Source organism: Homalodisca vitripennis, chromosome 1 (genome assembly GCF_021130785.1).
Source record: "Homalodisca vitripennis isolate AUS2020 chromosome 1, UT_GWSS_2.1, whole genome shotgun sequence".
Taxonomy (NCBI): Eukaryota; Metazoa; Arthropoda; class Insecta; order Hemiptera; family Cicadellidae; genus Homalodisca; species Homalodisca vitripennis.
Window position 1 is genome coordinate 108,528,925 of NC_060207.1, and position 21,582 is coordinate 108,550,506.

Sequence of the window (21,582 nt, forward strand, 5' to 3'; positions counted from 1 at the left end):
TTTCAAGGTTAAGACGTTATATTCTAGAATACGTTGATTTAAGATGAATTTAAACCACTAAAGAAGGCATCTCTTATTAACTCATCACTATAGGTTTTAGTATCGACATTTACAAAATCATACTCCTTACTGACGCATTTAATTTAAGTTTCTCATCCATCTTCTTTCACTTCATCATTTTCCATAAACATATTGAATATTTTAATACCGTATTGTTTCCATTTTATAGAAACAGTTTTTGTTTTACAGCTGCAGGAAAATTTCTCAGGTTTCAGTAGTTTTTCCTTTACAGAATACTTAAGTTTGTTAGCAAAAGTTTATATTAAGTTAAATTGTAATGAATCCAAGAAAACCCTATTACAAACTATGGCTTTAACCAACAAAATTCAATTTGATAACCTTACAATCCTATTACACAACTTGTAACTTTATACCATATATGATATACAATATACTTTATACTGATATACTTTATATATGTATATATACAAGATATAAATCCTCATTTTATGTGTGATACAAATTTCAACTATATTATTGCTTTCAGAGTTGCCAAGACAAAGTGTTTGTAGGAGGACAGGGCCGGATCTATCATTTCTTCTAGGGAGGGCAAGCTTGACTTTTGGCGCCCCCCCCCCGATACCAAACTATTTACCATAAGTTTTACTACTATATGCTTTGTATATGGGGTTGAAATAAAATAAAACTTAGGTTGAATAAGAAAGTGTTATTTTAATGAAATAGAAATGTCTATTTTACAATTTTACATGAATCCAAAACAATACAATTGTTTTAGAAAAAAACAATACTAACAATTATAGAATCTTTATCTTCCGAGCCTTCTTTGCTGCAAATGTGTTAATTATCTGATCAAAATAAATCAAAGAAGCCCTTTCATGTACAATTGATACAATGCTTAAATTAGTTAGTCTTTGCTGTTTCATAGAATTTCTTAAATAGGTTTTTATAAGCTTCAATTTGCTGAAACTTCTCTCTCCAGATGCTACAGAGACTGGAAGCGTTAGAAAGATTTTAAGAGCTACATATATGTTTGGATAACCCTCTTTCAACTTGCTCTTATGCAATATTTTGAGCAAAGATGCTGTTGTTGCGTCTTCCAATCCATCTTCCATATTTAAGGCATAAAATTTAAAACTCTCTATTTCATTCACAAGCTCTTCTTCATTTAAGTCACTGGCATATGTTGTAGCTAATTCTTTTGCTTTACTTTTCAAAGTTTTAACATCCATTTTTTTTATTTGATCCCCACACAAAAAAATTAAACTTATCAGCAACGATTTTTAACGCATCATATCTGTTAGTTAGCTCACTAATAATTCTATCACATATTTGAAAAAGTTATCTTTTGAAAAGCTCTTCTTCTTCTTCAGTAAAATTTGGCCCATCATCTTCATGTGTGTCTCCTGTCATTTTCTTTTTCTTTCTCTTTCTTGTTTCCTTGTACTCTGCTGTTATGCCCATATTATTAGCTAAAAATGTTGCCTCATCAATTGCCTCTGAAACAGTTAAATCCCTAGTTGAAGATAATACATTTAGAAGACCTTGTATGTTTCTTGCAGCATTGTCTACTGTTGTGTCCTCTCTTTGTAGAAACTTGCTAACTCTATCAATTTTCTTGAGGACTGAATACCAAAAGCATAAAGCATGTCATAATAACATATTCAAACCTTTTCATGTTTTTAAGTAGCGATTTAGCTTCAGCTCTTGTTTCAGGAGATGAGAACTCATGGGTAGTTAAGTCTTCAAGAGAAGAGAGCACTTTGTCCATATGTTTATAAATAACCTCCACAGAATCAATCCTTGCTGACCATCTTGTTTTACTTTCTGATTTTAACGAAAGGGGAACATGTTGTTTTAAAACTTCCCACCTTGATGTAGAGCCATGAAAGAAGTTGTAGAGGCTGTTTATAATACCAAAATACGATTGTGCTTCAACATTGTTATACAATTTGAATATGTTAAAAAGTTTTACTAACTTATTAATTATTTTATTTTCTAGATTATTTTTCTCTTTTTATGGGACATGAAGGATGCATAAAGCGGGAAGTTAATGGTCCTACCAAATTATTTTAATAATGGTTGTAAGTGTTCATCGTCATAATTTCGTTATTAACCCTGGATCTGGCTGTTGAAATTCCTGTAATGTCGGACACTATTTTGCTAGTTGTGCACATCACCATTCAAAACTATGTAGAATGTTTACTATTGAAGTATTGTATATACTACAATATATTTTCTTTTTCAGCACATTAGAACATTTATGTACTAAAATTACATATAACAGTGACTAGACTGTTACCAAACAAATTCCAAATTAAAGCCTTATCAAAAATAGAAAAATGTTTGTTGCTATTTTTCAAAATATACAAAACATTTTGCCAAAAGCTTCTTTAGGCAAAATAAATTCCATTAAAGAAAAATAGTAACATTTTGTGCTGCTTACCAAAACCACATATTCACATTCAAAATTTTGTTTACATTTTCAATATGGTTATTATACACCGTGTCCCAAAAAAAACTGAACAACTTTAAAGCCTAATAAAATCCGCAAAAGTTAAATTTAGATTATTATAAGCATGACCACATTGAAGGTAGAGTTTATAAAGTTTTTTTTAATGTTAGTTGTAAAGATCAGCTGTTTCATTGTTGTTTTGCTCAAACTGCTTAAACCCCAAAACATAACCTACAATAAAGCAGTCACTATGAATGCACAGGAGAAAGCGCAGTGTGTTGAGTGGTACATTGAAACCAAATCAGATATTGTAGTGCAAAGAAGGTTTAGAACACGCTATGGTCGCCATCCACCATCAAGGAACAGCATTCGAGCCTGGTATGATAAGTTCATGTTAACTGGCAGCATAAAACATTCAAAAAACAATGGTAGGCCTAAACTGCCAAATGAAGCTATTGAGAAGTGCAACAAACATTTCTACGGAGTCCTCAAAAATCTATTCGCACTGCAGCACGTGAGTTAAATTTATCAAAAATCCAGTGTTCAAAGAATTTTAAAGAAAAATTTGAAAATGAAACCTTATAAGCTGCAAATTTTGCAGCAAATTACTCCAGATGACAAACTTAAACGTAAACACTTTGCAGTTACTGTGCTTGATCGTTTAACTGCTGATGAGAACTTTCTAAAGAAGGTAGTGTTTTTCTGATGAGGCCACGTTCCATGTATGTGGAAAAAGTGAATTAAACATAACGTGCGTATTTGGGGTACAGAAAGACCATATCAAGTTCGGGAACATGTTCGAGACAGTCCCAAGTTAAATGTGTGGTGTGCTATTTCCTATGACAGACTTATTGGCCCGTTTTTCTTCAATGAAAAAACAATTAATGGTAACATTTATCTAGACATGCTAGAAAACTAACTAACGCTTACCCACAGCTAGAAGACCTACAGCCCAACGTTTTTTTTTCAACAAGATGGTGCCCCTCCGCACTGGAACTTATTTGTAAGAGAATCACTTGATGACACTTTCCCTCGTCGGTGGATTGGGCGCGGTGGTTCCATAGCCTGGCCCCCACGGTCCCCAGACATAACACCATGTGATTTTTTTGTCTGGGGATTTGTAAAAGACCAGGTTTTCAAGTCTAAAGTGTTAAACATTCAAGAATTGAGACTAAGGATTATCACGGCCTTTTCCAAAATTAATGAGGAAATGCGTCATCGAGTGTGGGCAGAGTTAGATAGCCGAATCGACTATCTTTTTGCCAACAATGGAAACCATGTTGAGGTTCACAAATAAAGGTTGTACCCAAAATAACTTAAGATTATGCGTGTTACTTTAAATCAAAAAATTCTTTTATATGTGTGTTATTAAAATAATTACAATCTAATAAAGTTGTTCAGTTTTTTTTGGGACACGGTGTATTTAGAAACTTTTACTATTATATACAACTTGATGGCAAATTTCACAATGAAAAGTTTGATGTCACTTAATACAACCACAACTCTATAATAAAATTGAAAATAACAAAATACTGGTGACTAGCCAAAACTACATTTGACATTATTGAAATGCCGCTTACTGTGCCGTAACTTTACAATGGATGTCTTTCTTCGGACCAGAGAGTAATAAACAGTTGTTTGAAGCAGATGCTCTTTTAAGGAAAAAATTTTGAATGCAATGACATAGCCAACCTTTTTCCTGAACGACATTTCCTGTGTCAAAAGTAGATGATCAGAAACAGCAAACTAATGTTTTGTATTGCAACTTTATAACTACGGTGTGTACTTACTATGCATTATTATTCAATAAAAAATACATTAAATTAAACTGTGAAACATCCCAATTAATTTGATATACAATTTGTCCTACTTAAAATGTGATGTTCAATATCAAAAGTTTGATTAAAAAAAGACTGCAAAAACGACTAGTAACTAGTTGTTTAAAATTGGAGAAACATTTTAAGCTACTCCTGTAACTAGTCGTTTGACAGATCCAGGGTTGATTGCCAGCTGTGGTTAAATGATGTTGAGTTTTAGTATATGGAAACATGATAATCCTAAAACACTCACATATTTGTTGTTGTTGTTGTAGAATTGTGAGAGGTGCCTCAATTTAAAGATACAGTTATAAACATACAAATGCTTTTCAGAATTTCTTGTTAAGTTTACACTTTTAAAAGACTTAAACGATGAAGTAAAAACAAATTTGGGTGTTTATCTTTAAAATAAGAGAAATTCCAAAATTCTACTGTTAAAAACAGGGACATAATAGTGTTTGAGGTTTAAAAATGTTCTTATGTAGTTAAACTCAAGATTACCGCCTTTACAGTTGGCTTTCTGTTTACTTGTCTGCCTGTACACAGGGTATCTTGAAGGCAATTTTAGCTATACACTTGAAACATTGGGTGAATTGTTCATATGTACTTCATTTACTGAAAATCATGTGGTATACAGGAGTAAATAAACGATAGCATTACACAAGGTTGCCTTTATTCAGATGCAATATCTGTCCAGACCAATATATTATATAAACTGAATGTGATCTAAACAATACTGAATACCTTAATACTAACGAATCATAAATGGAATCAACATGATCATAAAAACTTTAAATTAATCTCCAATGAAAAACAATGAACAAAAATGCAAACTGAGTTAAAAAACATGCTAAATGTGAAATTATATTAAAAATTACCACTTTTATAATTAAAATTATGCTGGTTGAACACTTTGAAAGTTAGGTTTGTCTACATGCAATGGTATTTTCTAAAATACTACAAACTCCAGCATTAAATTAAAACAGAAGGGGAGAAAGTCTCCATTAGAAAAGAAGAGCAATCAAATAATGACAAATATTTTACAATTTTACAATACAATTTTAACTATAAAATTAGATTGTTCCCATACTGGGTGAACATCAAACATTTATCTCTTAAATAAATAACTTATGAAAACAATTATCATCTAGATCCTTTAAACCTCAAAAAAGGCTTGAAAATAAAATCTTTACTTGAACACAGCCAGACTTGTTTAGAAATTATAATAGAGAAATGTTTTGCTTTAACACATGGCCATCAAGAGAATAAATTGCTTTGAGAGTTTCAATTTCTCTGTAAAATTGGATTTCTTAAAACCTAGTTTTAGTTCCTTTACTTGATATAAAAACAATTTGTATAAAAATACTGCATACACTTTATATATTGGAAAAAGAAAATGTGTGTTGTATACATATTGAGATGAAAATTCAAACATTTGCAATGGCTATTAAAATTAAATTCAATATATCGATTGATGTATTGCAACTTGAGTTGTGTAGAAAATATAAATACTGGACCCACTTTTCAGCCTTGTAATACAAAAAAAATTAGATACACAAAATCGTTACAAAAATGAGCAAATAGTTAAGGTTGAGAAAAGGGTTTTTTTAAATTTGGAGAAGAAAAGTTGTATTTATTTTACAAAAGTGTACGGTTAAGATATTACACATATAAGAGAACTGTACTTACTTATTGTAGTGCAAACCTTTTTATCTTTAGTAGACACTGACCGAAAGTAAAGTTGATCCTAATTCCTAACATTGACTTTACTACTAGCCTATGCAGACATTACTCAAATATCAAAATACAAACTCTTCTTATCAACTCCAAAGGTAATCTACTATGATGGCAAAAAGTCCAAGAATTCACAGTAATAAGTAAAAAAAGTTGATTCCTCACTAAACTCTGCGAAGTACAAAAAAATAACAGTATGCACTGCATGAAGGAGTGTATGTACATCTATTAGTTATTGTCCCAAAATTGTTGCCAGTAAATTCGTTAATAGAAAAAATTATTAGTACATGCAAATACGTTACTCAGCAAATAAGAGATAGCATCGAATTGAAATTTCAACAAATCAAACCAGTTTGGCTTGTGGACCCAAAGAAAACATTTGGAGAACTTATTGTACTTTATAAAATATCTTGATAATGTATAAAACCAAAACTTTTAAGTGTTTAATGTATAAACATGACATTTAAAATTAACTAGCACAGTTACTTTGAGAATAATGCATCATAATATTGAAATAATATCCTTCTTGCTTTATCTATACCTTAATTTTTACAAGACTTAACAGCAGTACGAGTCCACTTCACCTTTGCTTCACAACTTTAAAAAAATTGTTTCTCTGTAAACAAATTAAAACGTAAACTAAACGTAACACTTTCTCTCTGACCCCTATACACTCCACCATGCAGACATCACAATATAAATCTCATAATAAACAACATTTTACGCTGAAAACATGATACTCTTGTTACACTTATTTGTACAAAAATCAGTTTTTAATCTTTAGGATTAACTTGTACAATCCATAATTTGGTAATGAAATGCTTGTTAGTTATAGTTACCCTGACCCATAAAGCACTGAAAAGTGTCATCCCATGATCATAGGATGCAATGGCAGTTGCTGTAGGAATTTATAGATCCATTTCTTTTGTCATAGACATTTGATTATAGTGGGAAAATGTACTGACGCACTTACCGAATTTATTAACCTACTGATATACAATCAAATTGTGCTGGGACTTTAAAAATATCTTTATTTAGTAACAGATTTTAGGATGATCCAAATTATGAAAAGTACAAAGACTGCAGTCTCTTATTTAACTGGAAGGTGCGACTTCCAAGGAATGTGTTGAGTTGCTGAAGGAAAACCTGGACAGAGGATCGTCTTTGTGGCCATTGGTCTGAGAGGGAGCACTAGTGGAGGGGCTGAATGTGGTCCACTCATCTGTCTTCTCATCCAAGAATTCTATGCTGTTGAGGAAGGCTTTTCCTGTAGAAAAAGTTTTAAATTTACAGTCTTTTTCTATAAAACTGTAAAAATACCTATAATCTATTTAAAAGTTACAAACATAAAAAAATTTTTCATTTGTGAAAAGAAAGCTGTCTTTCAGTTTGTTTGAAAAAAGTGACTGATGTGTTTCTTTAATTGCACCTGAGAATAACATTAGGTATACTAATTAAACATCACTTATGTTAAACTAATATAAAACTACACATACTGCTTTTGGAGTTGGATATTTGGAAATATGGTTTAGAGAATTTGTTCTGATTATCTTTATATCTGATTTTGGATATGTATTTACTACTGTGGCTGGTTGTTTTTAAGGCGATATGAGACATTCTACTTGCCAGATTATTTAAGGAGATTAAGCACACATGAAATCATTGATCAGCTCCAGGATAAACTGGCTATGAACTTGCATCTTATACATTTGGCTTTCCATTACAATTTACCATTTAAAGTTTATATGGCTCATTAAATAACAAGTTAGGTAAAGCGAACTTAAGCAAAAACATGGTGTATTTCAGTTGGCATATATCGGCATCAGAACTAACGTCTAAGTTCCCGGTTCAGTGTCGAAATATTGCTAACACAATTATTTTCCTCAATTTTGCGCTATGGAGAAACATCTTCAGTCAACAGATGTTAAATCAAAGCACTTAGATGTTAAAGGAATACTGAGATGGTAACATTTATAACGTTATCATGAATACAAGGGTACCTGAGAAGCCGCCGACAGCATAGAGACGATCGTTGATGACTGTCACACCTACGTTGGAGCGAGGAGTTGACATGTTGGGTCCAGGACTCCAGGTCTGGGTCTCCGGGTCAAACATCTCTGTAGAGCTGAGGGAGTGGGTGCCATCTGATCCTCCCACGGCGTACAGCTTGCCTGTACAAATATCATATGTGATGTAATGAGAAAATGACACGCACAGATGTGATTAGTATTTTTTTTTTTGTAGTTGATACTTGTTTATTTGATAAATAATCAGTAAAATTACTTATTATAACGGAATCCAACAATACAATACAACCCCGATAAGTCGGCCCCCGTTAAACCCGGAAGTCCGGCTAACCTGGACCGATTTTCAATTAAAAAATAAAAAATCAGACAAACATTTCAATAATAAAAACGTAATATTTTTGAGTGGTATAGTATCCGTGAATCGATGTTGCATCAGTATTTGATGGGACTGTACGACAGTGAGTGTGTGACTCATGGCACACGGCGGCCGAGTGGCGGTCATTGTCCAGGATTCTCGGAAACAATAACAGACGCGTATTTCCCCAAATCCTCTCCCACGCTACCGCCACGCCTGGCCCCTCAGTACCGTTCCTACCTCGCTCTGCTCGCATGTGCCCGTGTTGTGTGTGTAGTGTACTGTATTGTTTGCTTCTGTTCTGCAATCATGCTTCAGATAGTGTGCTTCATTTGTGTTGTGCGTTTGTTTTTATTTACGCAACAAAACGTAAAAATGTTGTAGTGACAATGGAAAAGAGACTAGAGGCATTAGGTAGGATTGATAAAGGCGAATCTTTAAAAACAATTGCAGCATCTTATGGTGTCAGTACATCTACAGTGTCGGATTGGAAAAAAATAGGACAAAAATCAAAGAATTTTGTTTCAAGATGATAACAAAAGACAGTTTGGGCAATCGGTGCAAAGCTAAGAAAGCTAAAAACGAGACTCTTGACGACGCTTTGTATGTTTGGTTTTGTGCAGAAAGGGAACGTGGTTTGCCAGTGTCTGGGCCTATCATTCAAGAAAAGGCAATTAAGCTGAATAAACAGTCACCTGATTGTGAACCAAATTTTACTGTGAGTCAAGGATGGTTGGATAGGTGGAAAAAACCGCATGGTATTCGCCAACTATCTATTACAGGAGAAAGTATATCTGGGGACAACAGCACTGCTGATGACTATAAAAACAAGTTTTTGGACCAGTGGGGAACTGTAATATGGAAAATGCTAAGGAATCAGACGCTGAGGAGGCAGACGGGGACATTGAAGATCCAGTGATGAGTCATGGAGATGCAGTGACCAAACTAAACGAACTAATGATTTATTTCGAGCGGCAGGCAGAAACATCGCTGGCTGAATTGCTCATATTGAAGAGACTGTGGGATCGCACAGCACGCAAGCGGCAGACGATATTGGCACAACCAAAGCTGACTGAGTTTTTACCAGGAAATGAACAGTTATAAATGTACTGTAAGGATTAATAATAATTAAATGTGCATATATTTGACGTTTTTACAATTATAATGCAGTTTATCTGTAAGTATACCGTATTTTATTAATTTTTACCTAATTCCCCAGCTAACCCGGATTTTCGTTAACCCGGGTCGGCCGCGGTCCCGATTAATCCGACTTATCAAGGTTCCACTGTATGAATGATAGTTACCTTTGAAGACAGCGACACCACAACCTCTGCGAGCCGTGATCATGGGAGCGGCAAAGCTCCAGCTGTTTGTCTGTGCATCGTATGTCTCTACAGAGGTGAGACAGTTCCAGCCGTCACAACCTCCCACTGCCCACACACGGTCTCCCAGAGAGCACACTCCTGCCTGGTATCTTCCTGTGAGGACAAAATAGTGCTGATGAATGAAGACGTTGTTTCAGGTACATTTCACTGAACAGGATTTTTTTAGAGTTTGATCATTGAAAAGTGGTACAAAAAGTTGCACAATTTGAGACACTGTGTTAAATACTCTAAACATTTAAGTCTACAAATAAGGTGAAGTAGACAAGTCACGCAACAGTGCTGCAATAAAACAGCAGAAAATTGTACAAACTGTGTCAAGTCCGCATTAACACTGTCTTTTGACATATAAAAACAAACAAGGCACAGGAATCCACACCAATTAGAGCTACGAGGAAAGAAATGAGCAATAATGAGCAATGAGCGTTGGTAAAGGAAATTATTTCACATAAGAATACAAGTGAAATAGTTTAAAAAAACAAGATAAAGAGAGATAAAGTTATCTTATCTAGTTAGTTATTATATACATAGTACAATAGAAAACTCAAATGAAAAGTAAGATGTCAAAACATTTTCTTGAGGGAGTTCATCTAGGTTGTTCCCATTCCATCCTGCCATTTTCCACCTCATGTGTACTTTCCTGGCTACTACTTGTCACAACTCTTTGGTATTTGGGTAAGTCTACTTTATCTGGTTTGTACTATTACATAATATGTAATTCTTCCCTTGGAAAAGAAGATCGCACATACATACTGAACACAAACATTACGCATAATAAACTAACTGCAAGAATTAATGATAACAGTAGAGAATTGTGTATTTGAACATAACAGGTCACAGCTCTGTAAGTGAAGGTAATCTTTGATTATAATTTACATCCCATTTTCAGATTTAGGAATAATTGTTTGTGCTATTGTTAAATTTATATTATAACTAACTAAATAGAAACTTTTAATCCAAATAAAGACTTAATAACACATACAGTATATTTACACAATGTCTAAATGTTTTTTATTACCTCTTGAATAAAGGTTCTAACTGAATTATTGGTTAAAAGGATGTAGGTAGCCTAATGTTCAGTGTTTTTCAATCTATTTAAAAAATGCTTTAACTTAGGTTTTAGTCAAGCTACAAATAAAAAAAAATTAAAAGATACACTTAATAAATTTCTAATAACATTAGAAACTGTAAAAATAAATCTAGCTTTAAAGGTCTGGAATATTATTTAAGTATGGCTTAAAAGGACTACTGGTGGAAAAGTTTTAGTGCTAAGACTCACCAGTCTGAAGGGGTGCGATAGGGGTCCACTGCTGGGTTTCTGGATCAAATACATCACACTGCTTGATGCCGACCTGGCCATTCCATCCACCGATACAATAGAGCTTTCCGCCCATCTCGCACACCCCTGTAATCACGCACACATCAACACTATTGCCCCAGAATTACAATATTTTATACATAAATAAATTAAGGATCCTCAATAATCTAATACACTTGTGATCCAGAAAACGTTTTACAATGTTATGCTTTTAACACACTTAACTGTTTTATGATGTGTGCACTACATAACTTGGTAATAGAACATTCCATTTGAACAAAAATATCTTTTGGTGAATTCTTTGTTAAAATCTCATAAGTAAGATTACAGGAGGGATTCACTTATCTACTATTTATAAAAGTTAGTTTAAAAAAACTGATAAATATTTACATGAGCACGAAACATATTTAAAGGATTTGAACAAAATCAGTTCACAGACTGTGATTATTTTTGGAAAATACACATAAAACTATCAATAATTGTGAGACATGAAACATTTTATAATTTTACTATTTTGGCCTTTAAAACACGTCTAGTGCCCATAAATTTTTAAATGATTTGAAAAGAATCACAATATAAAGATCTTTAGGATGAATTTACACAATTTTGCGAAGTCTTTTAAGTTAAGACAAGAAATATAAACTTTAAACAATCCTAATTATACTAGACTACAATTCTATTAATTACATAATTGGTAATTGTTATACAGATAAAGCATTATTATTAGACATTCATTTCAAATTTAAAAGCGTATATTTCTGTATACAAATAATACTCAACAATTAAATGTTGCAACGTTTGAGAGAAGCACAAAGTAAAAATTTAAAAAAATATATCTATGCAGTCAAAGATTGCATTCAACTGTGTTCAGGAGCATTTCCCTTTGTATTTCCCTTTATGAAACTGGCTGTCCTGCTGGAAAAGTTGTTAGTTACAATTACAGCTTGACAAAACATATACGACTAGATTAGAACAACTTCGCTTATCCGGAAAACTTGAGGGAAAGTCAATGCATTGTTAAGAAGTTGATGTTCTGATTTTTTTCAGTTCATCTTGAAGCACCCCTTTTGAAATGTTCAATTACACATTCTTCTTTTGTGCATTGATGTCTTTAGAATTCATATTCTTTATGACCCAATAATATATTTCAGCATCTTTTCTTTTTTTATATCATGAATATAGACATCTTTTCTTAAAACCCACTGGAGACACTAAAGGTATTATTTTTTTAGACAACCATGTTTGAAATTTATCCTGTTCCTTTATGCGTTTAAAATATTTTTGTCACTTTAAAATTGACCAAAATGGCACAAGTCAAGAAAAACATTTGACTGATTTTATAGTTGGGCAATAAAAATTACAATATAAGTTACAAATATTATTTTAGTTAGTAAAAATGCAGCTAAATAACAAAAATTGAAAAATAATTTTAATACATAAAAAGTTGAGTATTCCTTTAAATGTACATTTTGCCTACGCAGTGTTCCATATTAAAAGTCATGATATAAACTTCGCACAAATACAAATCTTATTTTATTTTACTTATGTTAAATAGCTAGTTGGTAACTGAAGACTAATTTCATAATAAATTCTTCACAGCTGGTATCTTGAATCATAAGGAAAAATCGTTAATATATATTAAACTGTTTTTATATATATATATATATATATATATATACAATTTATATATATATATATGTATATGTATAAATATAAATACATATATATATATATATATAAATATAAATACATATATATATATATATATATATAAATATAAATACATATATATATATATATATCAATATATATTGTGTATATATAAATAAAACAATTTAATGTAATAAAAGAAAGAGGTAAAACTTTTTATACTAACATGATTTTATTTTGCATTAAAATAAACCATACACTACACTTTAGGTAAAACACTTGTGAAATGACAGAAACACTTGAGTGTTCAAGAAAATTATTGTTATCTTGCAGATGAAGGCAAAAATAAATCAAAACCTACTTAGAATGAAAATGTTGTTTATTGTAGCTTCAATAATACAATATATTTCTCAAAGCAAAATGTAAACAGACTGTAGTCAGGACTTACCGCTTGCAGGGCAGACTTACCGCAGACTCGGACGTCAGCGAGGAAAGTAACTTGGTTATACAGGACCAATTTTTGGAGAATTTTAAACTTGTTAAAATGCATTTAATTTTTGTATTGATTTGGGTTCTAAAAATTATTAATTTAAAAATACATTTTAATAAAAACATAATCAAAAAATTGTGAAAATTAGCTGTACATTTCTTAACACAATGACATAAATAACTTTGAATTACAGTGTACTCACTATAAAAGCATTTACTTTTTTACTGAGAAAATAAACTAAAAGTATTTGTACTCTATAGTTTCAGCATGACTGTGCCTAAATACATCATAAGTTTAAAAGCGGTGCATCTGTTACCTTGATATTTCTTGTGGATGTAAAAATGTTACAAACGAACGAATAAATACCTACAACTTTATTCAACATAGTTCTCTCTTACTAGACTAAACAATAAAAAAAATATTAAATGTATATAATGAAAACTTCATTTTTCCAGTTTTATCTAAAACTGTTTTTTATTACTTTTAGAAAAATGTTATTGATCATGACTAAATGATTTCTATCCATGCGATTATAGATAAGTGAATAGCAGTCAATAGCATAAATGAATGTACTAAATAACAATACTATAATATGAAAGGTCGCAGGGCACAATGCAATCGACTAACCATATCTGTTTTATTAAAGACATGGTTTTCGTTGAACCTTCATGCAGTGTGATTGCTTATATTGTCATTATGTTGCTGAACAAATTTATTCACTCCAATGAGTAATTAGAAATTGCTTTATACAAAGTTAATAACTTTTCATTTGAGTATCAACTACTTCATGCATCGAAATCTACTTAAGGTTTAGCTTAATCCTAACCAACACATCTTTAATCGTGTAGTTTTAAAAATTCAGTATAAACGGGAAAACTGTTACTTCGTGTTACAAGTTTTCCCACGAGACGCCGGAGAAACAAGGGAAATCTAAGTGTAAGTTAGTCGGTCTAGGACAGCGAATAGCCATGCGGGTAGAGCCGGTTCACAGTGTGCTGAAACTATAGAAAAGGGGGGAAATACGCACCAGGCAGCACCACGTTACTTTACGAATGTGGGCGGAAGATCGGTTGGTAGTCCTGCGGCCGCTCTCTCCCCGCTGAAACGCAATCAACAGACCAAACCTGTTTAGTTAGAGATGTTCATGGACCACTGTCCAGCTAACTTAGACAAGTTACAGTAGTATAGGCCAGTTCCTGTAAGCTTGTGACCATCTCTGACAAACATTAGCACATTTCCTTTACGAGAATTAACTTGTTATCTTGGTTTTGTCTTGAACTTTTTGCTAACAGTTGGAAATTTCATGCTTTATACAGATACACATGTATGGTATTCAGTATAACACTGGTAGCAATTTTATTAATAGTTCAAATTTAGCTATGATTACTCGACTGATTTATAAATTCGAAATCCAGGAATAATAGCCAACTAAAAATTATACCATTTTTCCGGTATTGATGTTTTCTAACCTTACAGGTTATTAACTTTTGTGGACATTTTTTGCTTCTTGAGAAACTTTATAAACCGATTTTGTATTGTTTTGATGTTACGTTTCTGGCTGTTCATGTTGCCCGTGGTAATTAATAAGACTTCAGATTTTCATGAAGTCATACCAAATACATTTTGTTTTAATTTTAAATACATTTATAGATTGTAAAATTACTGTAATTGGTATTCTGTTATCACAGTGCTGCTTTAGTTTTATTCTACAGCTTTGTACTGAGAAAAGACAAATATCTGTCACCGTTAGAAATGCGTAGTTACATCGAGTAACATCGGTCAGTGTTCACCTACCTAATATGCTAATTGTCACAGCTACAAAATCTGCCTGGGATGTGGTAGTATCTCTAAATAGTGAAGTGGTGACACAGAAAACTTACCCGTACATCTTGGCAGGGTGGCTCAGGCCATGGTGACTCTATAAACAAAACACACGTACGCACACACGGAAATGCTCCTGATATCTTTACACCCCTCGTATACAACAGCCACAGCCTTCCCATTGTTGTTTGCACAACTGTCTCTTCAGTCCATTAAATCATAAAAACAGAAACATGCTTAGTATTTACAGTTATGTTGCAAACATCAATGCAAAGGCTGTAACCCACAATATAACCATTTGACACAGACCAACCCTGCAGTTGCTGGTACCCAGATGGCAAAAATAGTAAATATTTCACTAGCATGGTTATGTGTAAGCAGTACAACAAAAAACACACATTTGTCAACAATCTGAACTTGAAACTTGCTATAGTACTTCTTGGCCAAAAACTGGAACACCATGTATAATATTTCTAACAATGTATAACAAAGAAGAGAGACAGGGGGGGGGGGAGAGGGAGAAAGAGAGAAAACAGTACATCATAACAGTGACATAATTGGTTTGAAACATTATAAATCCACTTAATTGTTTTTAAAATTTCATTAATTTTTAAACACAACAATACAAAAAATGTAATATGGAGATTTCTATATTGAAATGAAGTAGTCCAAGTGAAGTAATCTAATGTATTTAAAAAAAGGTTACTGTTATGTTTTTAAATATGACAAGCGCTTTTAAATGATCAGATCTCAATTTGGTATAGTTATGTTTTATTAGGGTGTATACGTAAATTTTCCTAAGCAATTATTGCATATTCATTCTTACTTGTAATTTGTATTTTATGCACTATTCAAAATGCACAATGTTTATTTGTGTACATGGATTACATTATTCAACTCCAAATATGAGCAATATACCTCTCAATCTATTCATTGATAACCAATCCAATTTAAATTTATATATAGAAGTTGAATACATAACATACAATTATCTTTTTTCATGATTACCCTGTAAATGATCACTATCAGTTACAACAACACACTGAATACCACATATTAACCAAAGATTCTTTGACTATTTTCATTAATTTTGAAACATTCAGAAACACAAACTGTATTCATAAGGGATTGGATTTTTCACTGATGGAGGTAAAATCATAAGAAGAAATTCCATAAAAATCTATTTCAGGCATTTTTAGCCAATTTGTTGATTATTATTTATTGAATCAGATACTTCAAGGAAAATCATTGTCCCATTTTTAATGTAATCTTTTCTCGATGCCTAGAATCTCTGACAAAAGGCTTTCTTTCCTACTCATCTAAAGTGTATTGGATCCAAATCTCTAGAGCATTTGAACCATAGTTCATCTCATTCGACATATCACACTGGATCTCAGTTTCAATGGATTCTGGACCCATTAAATTTGGGTTTTATCAGATCTAGTTCATTTTAATAAAAATCGGTTGTCATTTTTTCCAATGAAAATTTTAATTATAACAATGAGCTGAGTGTTGAGCATATATTCTTAAAAATCGGTTTTAGCAAAACCTTGATAGCCATTTACTTGAATCACCAAGGACTATTTGAATTATAGAGTTATATTATTTAGCTGCATAGTCAACCTTTAAAAAGTTTGGATGATATGGAAATGAAATTTAAAATATTTGTTATAAATGTGGCCTTCTAAAAATGTTTGAAAGATTACACCGATAACTTAATGAAATGCTTATTTTCACCAAGTAGGGTACCAGCAAGTGCGGACTCACCGTGGCGGTGTGGTGGTAGGCTACACTATACTATGCCAGAACACTGACCTGTGTTGGAACGCGCGAGGGAGAGTGATGTGACTCGTGTCCACTTGCCCAGCGCAGGATCGTAACATTCAACAGTAGCCAGCTCAGTGGTGCCGTTACAGCCTCCGACTGCATAGACCTTGTCTGCCACCACTGCGATATTGAAGCGCCCTCTGGCCTCACGCATGGATGCCAATGCGGCCCACACGTTACGCGCCGGATCATACATCTCCACTGAACGCAGACACTCTGCTCGGTCATATCCTCCTGTGATGCAATACACGTTTTGTGGAATATTTAATTTGGTTTAAACTAATTAAATGCTACTACTTACATGATGAAGTTGACTTGCCTCCTCTTAAATTTTTTAATGATTTAATATTGAACAATACTTTTGTGGGAAATATTTTACATCACAATAAATAATTCCATTACAAGGAACTCAATAACTTTTAAATTAAAAAAGAGGCTTAGAAATTAATTTATTATTATACCTGGCTATCTCTAATCAAAATCTTAAGTTTAAAGCTTTAATACGATTTTTTTAAACAATTTTTTTTAAAGAAGTTATTAACAAATATACAAATAAAACAAATTCGTTCTCCAAAGAACATTTAAAAGTTGAACGAAACTAAACATTTTGGTATAAAGGAATTAAAAATCAACTGCAGATTTGAATTAAGTAAAGACTAAACAATTAAGCAATTATAACTGATACAAATAAAATTGTTATGAACGGTTCATTCACTGTGAATCAAGAAAAAGACTTAATTGAGTCATATCTAGAGTCAACATTTTTGAGTTATCACAAATCTCATCTACGTACATTAATAAAATATATAAAGAAACACCAGGAGAATACCTGAGTGGAATACTAACCACAGACAAGCAAGTTATCATTGAGGTTGGCGCAGCCAGCACCACACTTGACTGAACCCATGCTGGCTAGACCATGGTACATGTCGGGCTGGTTTTCAGTGTGGGTCTGGGTGTCTGGCAGGGGAGAAGGTGATGTGGGCTGGTTCAGACGCAGCATAAGTGACAGAGTTACCAGCTTGTTGCCCAACGTCACCAGGCCCAAGAATGTGTGTTCTGGAAACAAATGTCACATGTCACAAGTGAACCGGTGTTAGTAAATTATCTAGCTAGTCCAGGAAATATAGGCAATATATTCATAAAATTTGTATAAATTGAAAAAGCGGAGTTTAATTTGATGATAAACTTGAAATTTGCATTAACTAATGACAATCATACAATTCTAAATCTAGCTATAACACGTTATTGGTTTAATCTTTACAAAACAGTAAAAATAATATAAGAAATACAAAACTGACCTCCAACTTTTTTAGAAGCAATGAGAGACCAGTCTTGCTCCGTCTCAGGCTCCAGTGTGTCAGTCCGGCTATACATGAGCACCCGAGGTTTGGCTGGTTGGATCTGGCCCTTCCTGCGGTTCTATAAAACACAGAGACTATCAACAATTTTGTTTACATTAAACATTCTTTTAATTTAAAAAATTTAGTGAGATGATATGGTGTAAAATCTATTTCAATAATGATTAAAACATTACAGTTAGTCTATAATTCAATTTATGTTACAATATTTTAAATCGTAATCAACTTTGTCTTCACATGCTTGTGTTTGTAAACCAAACTGGTTTTCTTAAAGAGAATTTAAAAGTCTAGTTTTTAAAGGCAACATTGTATACACATTTGAAATTATTATTTTGCATAGTTTTTATAATTGTCAATAATAATAATTATCAGTATTACTCTATGTGATAAAATAAAAAATTCAATTTAAAATTTTTAGAACAATTTTGCATTACGGATGGTGCCAAAGGTTCACAGGAGGCTGTACTGGCACCTTGAGTGTTGTACAGTAAGAACAATGTTAAAACTACAAAAATCTTTCATTTTAGGATTGTTTGAAGTTTTTAAGATGTTTTTTTAAAGGTTCTACTTATATACAATTAACACTAGAAACCCTTAATTTGTTGATTAACCATTAATAATACAAGAAAAACTATAAATATGGAAGAAGTCACAGACTAGGAGGATAACATGGTTCAAGATAAAATACTGACAAGGCTAGAAATGACTTGCTAGTACAGTACAATCTTTAATCCTGCACCTAAATTTGATGTGAAAAGTAAATTGATCTCTCAAGTCTTGTGATGAAATAATCCATCTAAGTATTTCAAAATATTAATGGATAGCAAAGCTCATGCCAATGCAAGTCTCTCACCTTGGTAGCAGGATTAATGATCTTCTTGGACATCTTTTTGTAATCTTGTACGATCTCTGTGTCAGAGACATCTCCAGAGGGCAGTTCTGCGCAGTCCTGCAGAGTGTTGTCCAGGGCTAGGTACAGCAGATATGTCTGCACAAATAAAAAGGTTTAGTTCAAGTAATTATTGTTCAAAACTGTAATTGTTGCTTGTTAAGTACTGTTGTATGTTTGAGAGTTCTATGCGTCACTGGATTTGTATTTGAACAATTAGATCACTAAAGACTTAAAAACTAAAGTTTCAAACAATGACAAAGAATGACTCAAAATGGTTGGTTATTATGAAGACAGTTGTAGCAATTCAAAATTTTCCTCCGATAATTTAACAATATGTTGTAGATTCTAATATTATTGTTGTCCTTACTGCCCGAACAGAATTGTTTTTAAGTGGCTAATACACTGAGTAACAAACGGATAACAGTTCATGATAGTGTATCATCTCAGCCATGTTATCTTACTGTCAGTGGCTTGTCTCAAACAAAACACTATAATAATTTTTACTAGACTTGTGCTGGACTTCATTACCTCAAAGTTTATTTCTTTTGAGGAAACAATTCATCTTGTTTCATACTAATTATTTATTGTGTATTGTATATTAGGATAAATGTATTGATTGTCCTAGTAAAGATTTCTTACTCACCTTCTCTGTGAGGTTGTTGAGGTTGTCCTCATGGGAACGCTTGACCCAGTCAAGGACGAGATGACACAGAGAATCACCCGAGACCATGCTCATCTCTTGACGTGTCTGGTTGAGCACTTCCACCCTCACACACGGCAGCGCCAGTAGTGTCGGCGACTGACTCACCTCCTCAAACTGTCAACAGACCAATCAATATTTAGGTGAGGACATACTACTTTAACTCTTGATTGGATTTCATTTTAAACATAGAATTCACAACTGCACTTTATTTGTTTTACGAACTGTGTTGTTTAAACAATTGATTGGAGATTGTTATCGAAATGTTGAAATTAACTCAAATAATTTGCATGAATTAAAATATACAAGCAAACCATTTTCCAGTGATGTTTCTTGCATCACTGTAAAATGGCATACACCCAGAAATATCCTGTTTCCTTCACAAGCCTTCCAATGTCAAAAACAAACTTCAAACAAAGTGTAATATTTTTATACAACAATTGCTTTGATAATAGAGATAAAATGTAAAGTATTATGTTTGTATACTTATAAATTTCAAATAAAGTTTGGAAGAGATTTCAGATATGAAAACAACATTTTATAATTCTTGAAATATTATCACAAACTTATTACAACAAAATTTTATTTTAAAACTAATTTATTATTGTGCGCCGTTTTCTTAATTTATCATAAAAATATTGTTAAATTCAAGATGTTGTAAATTTTACATCTGAATGTTTCTAATTAAGAACCTGATGTACTAAAACAGATCTTGAGTTTGCCCTATAGAACCAAGTTAAACACTAAATCATTTTATTCCTTCTTTTAGGTCACAGTTTTGTAATGCATTTCATTTTAAAGGTACAGTTATACACATCCTATTCACTTTGCAGACATTGTAAAATTTGTACCTGTAGAAGTTTGATAATCAAGTATAATAATTTTAAAATATTTGACAATCTGTAATATTAGTAAAACTAAAAGAAATGTAAAAATCATGCATTTAAGATTAAATAGCACAAAAACTCTACAAACAAGAGAGAAAGTATTATAGTTTAAGGTTTAGATCACCTTATGGAATAGATCAAGGTAGCAGTTTTAATACATGTTTAATACCTTATAATTAATAGTTCAATATTACTCATGTTTGGTGTATACAGGTTTTAATACTTACATGTGATACTGACTCACTGTTTTTAAATTCTCAAAACGTATGTTTTGTAATAAATTTAACACAATTGTAAAGCTTTTACAACATCATAGTTTTAAATTTATTTCAATTAGAGCTTATATATTTTTAATACGCCATAATTTACAAATACATTAACTGAGTTATTTGCAAACAAAGATTTGACAAAATGGTGAAGTACCTGCTGCGCGATGTAGCTGTCCACCTGCGCGACAAAGGTCTTGCTGCGAGCGATGCCAGGCAAGGAGCGGATCTCAACGCAATTTTCAGGGTCTAGATGATGTACCAGGTAGCTGGCACATTCCTTGGCCACTCGCTCCATCTTGAGCTTGGTGGCTGTCAGGAACACAGACTTCACTTGGTGAGCCCGCACCTCCAGCCTGCACACATACAACCTTTCACATACATCCACATGAAACTCTCACAATTTTAACATTTAAATGTTTTAATTAAAGCAGTTTGCTTTAAAGGTTTCAATGGCTGTCAATAATATTTTTGGGGCTTTAACAGGTTTATAAACACAGAAGTTGTACAAGTATTCTTGAATGCCTTCACATATTTTTCAATAGCTATTACTTGCTGAGGTATACGAAGATAAAAATGTCT

General features: G+C 32.6%; 1 protein-coding gene across 4 annotated transcripts in view; it reads right to left on the reverse strand.

Moving 5' to 3' along the window:
• Positions 1–4,946: 4,946 nt before the first annotated feature.
• Positions 4,947–21,582, reverse strand: part of LOC124369035 (influenza virus NS1A-binding protein homolog) — a 119,884-nt gene continuing 103,248 nt past the window's right edge. For all 4 annotated transcript variants that reach the window (XM_046826718.1, XM_046826746.1, XM_046826727.1 and 1 more), the window contains 10 exons: positions 21,158–21,356; positions 19,791–19,964; positions 19,109–19,243; positions 18,196–18,316; positions 17,741–17,953; positions 16,883–17,128; positions 11,068–11,193; positions 9,711–9,884; positions 8,025–8,195; positions 4,947–7,291 (listed from right to left, as the gene is read on the reverse strand). In XM_046826718.1, the coding sequence (XP_046682674.1) occupies positions 7,119–7,291; positions 8,025–8,195; positions 9,711–9,884; positions 11,068–11,193; positions 16,883–17,128; positions 17,741–17,953; positions 18,196–18,316; positions 19,109–19,243; positions 19,791–19,964; positions 21,158–21,356 (1,732 nt within the window). In that variant the 3' untranslated portion in view covers positions 4,947–7,118. The remainder of the gene's footprint in view (positions 7,292–8,024; positions 8,196–9,710; positions 9,885–11,067; positions 11,194–16,882; positions 17,129–17,740; positions 17,954–18,195; positions 18,317–19,108; positions 19,244–19,790; positions 19,965–21,157; positions 21,357–21,582) is intronic.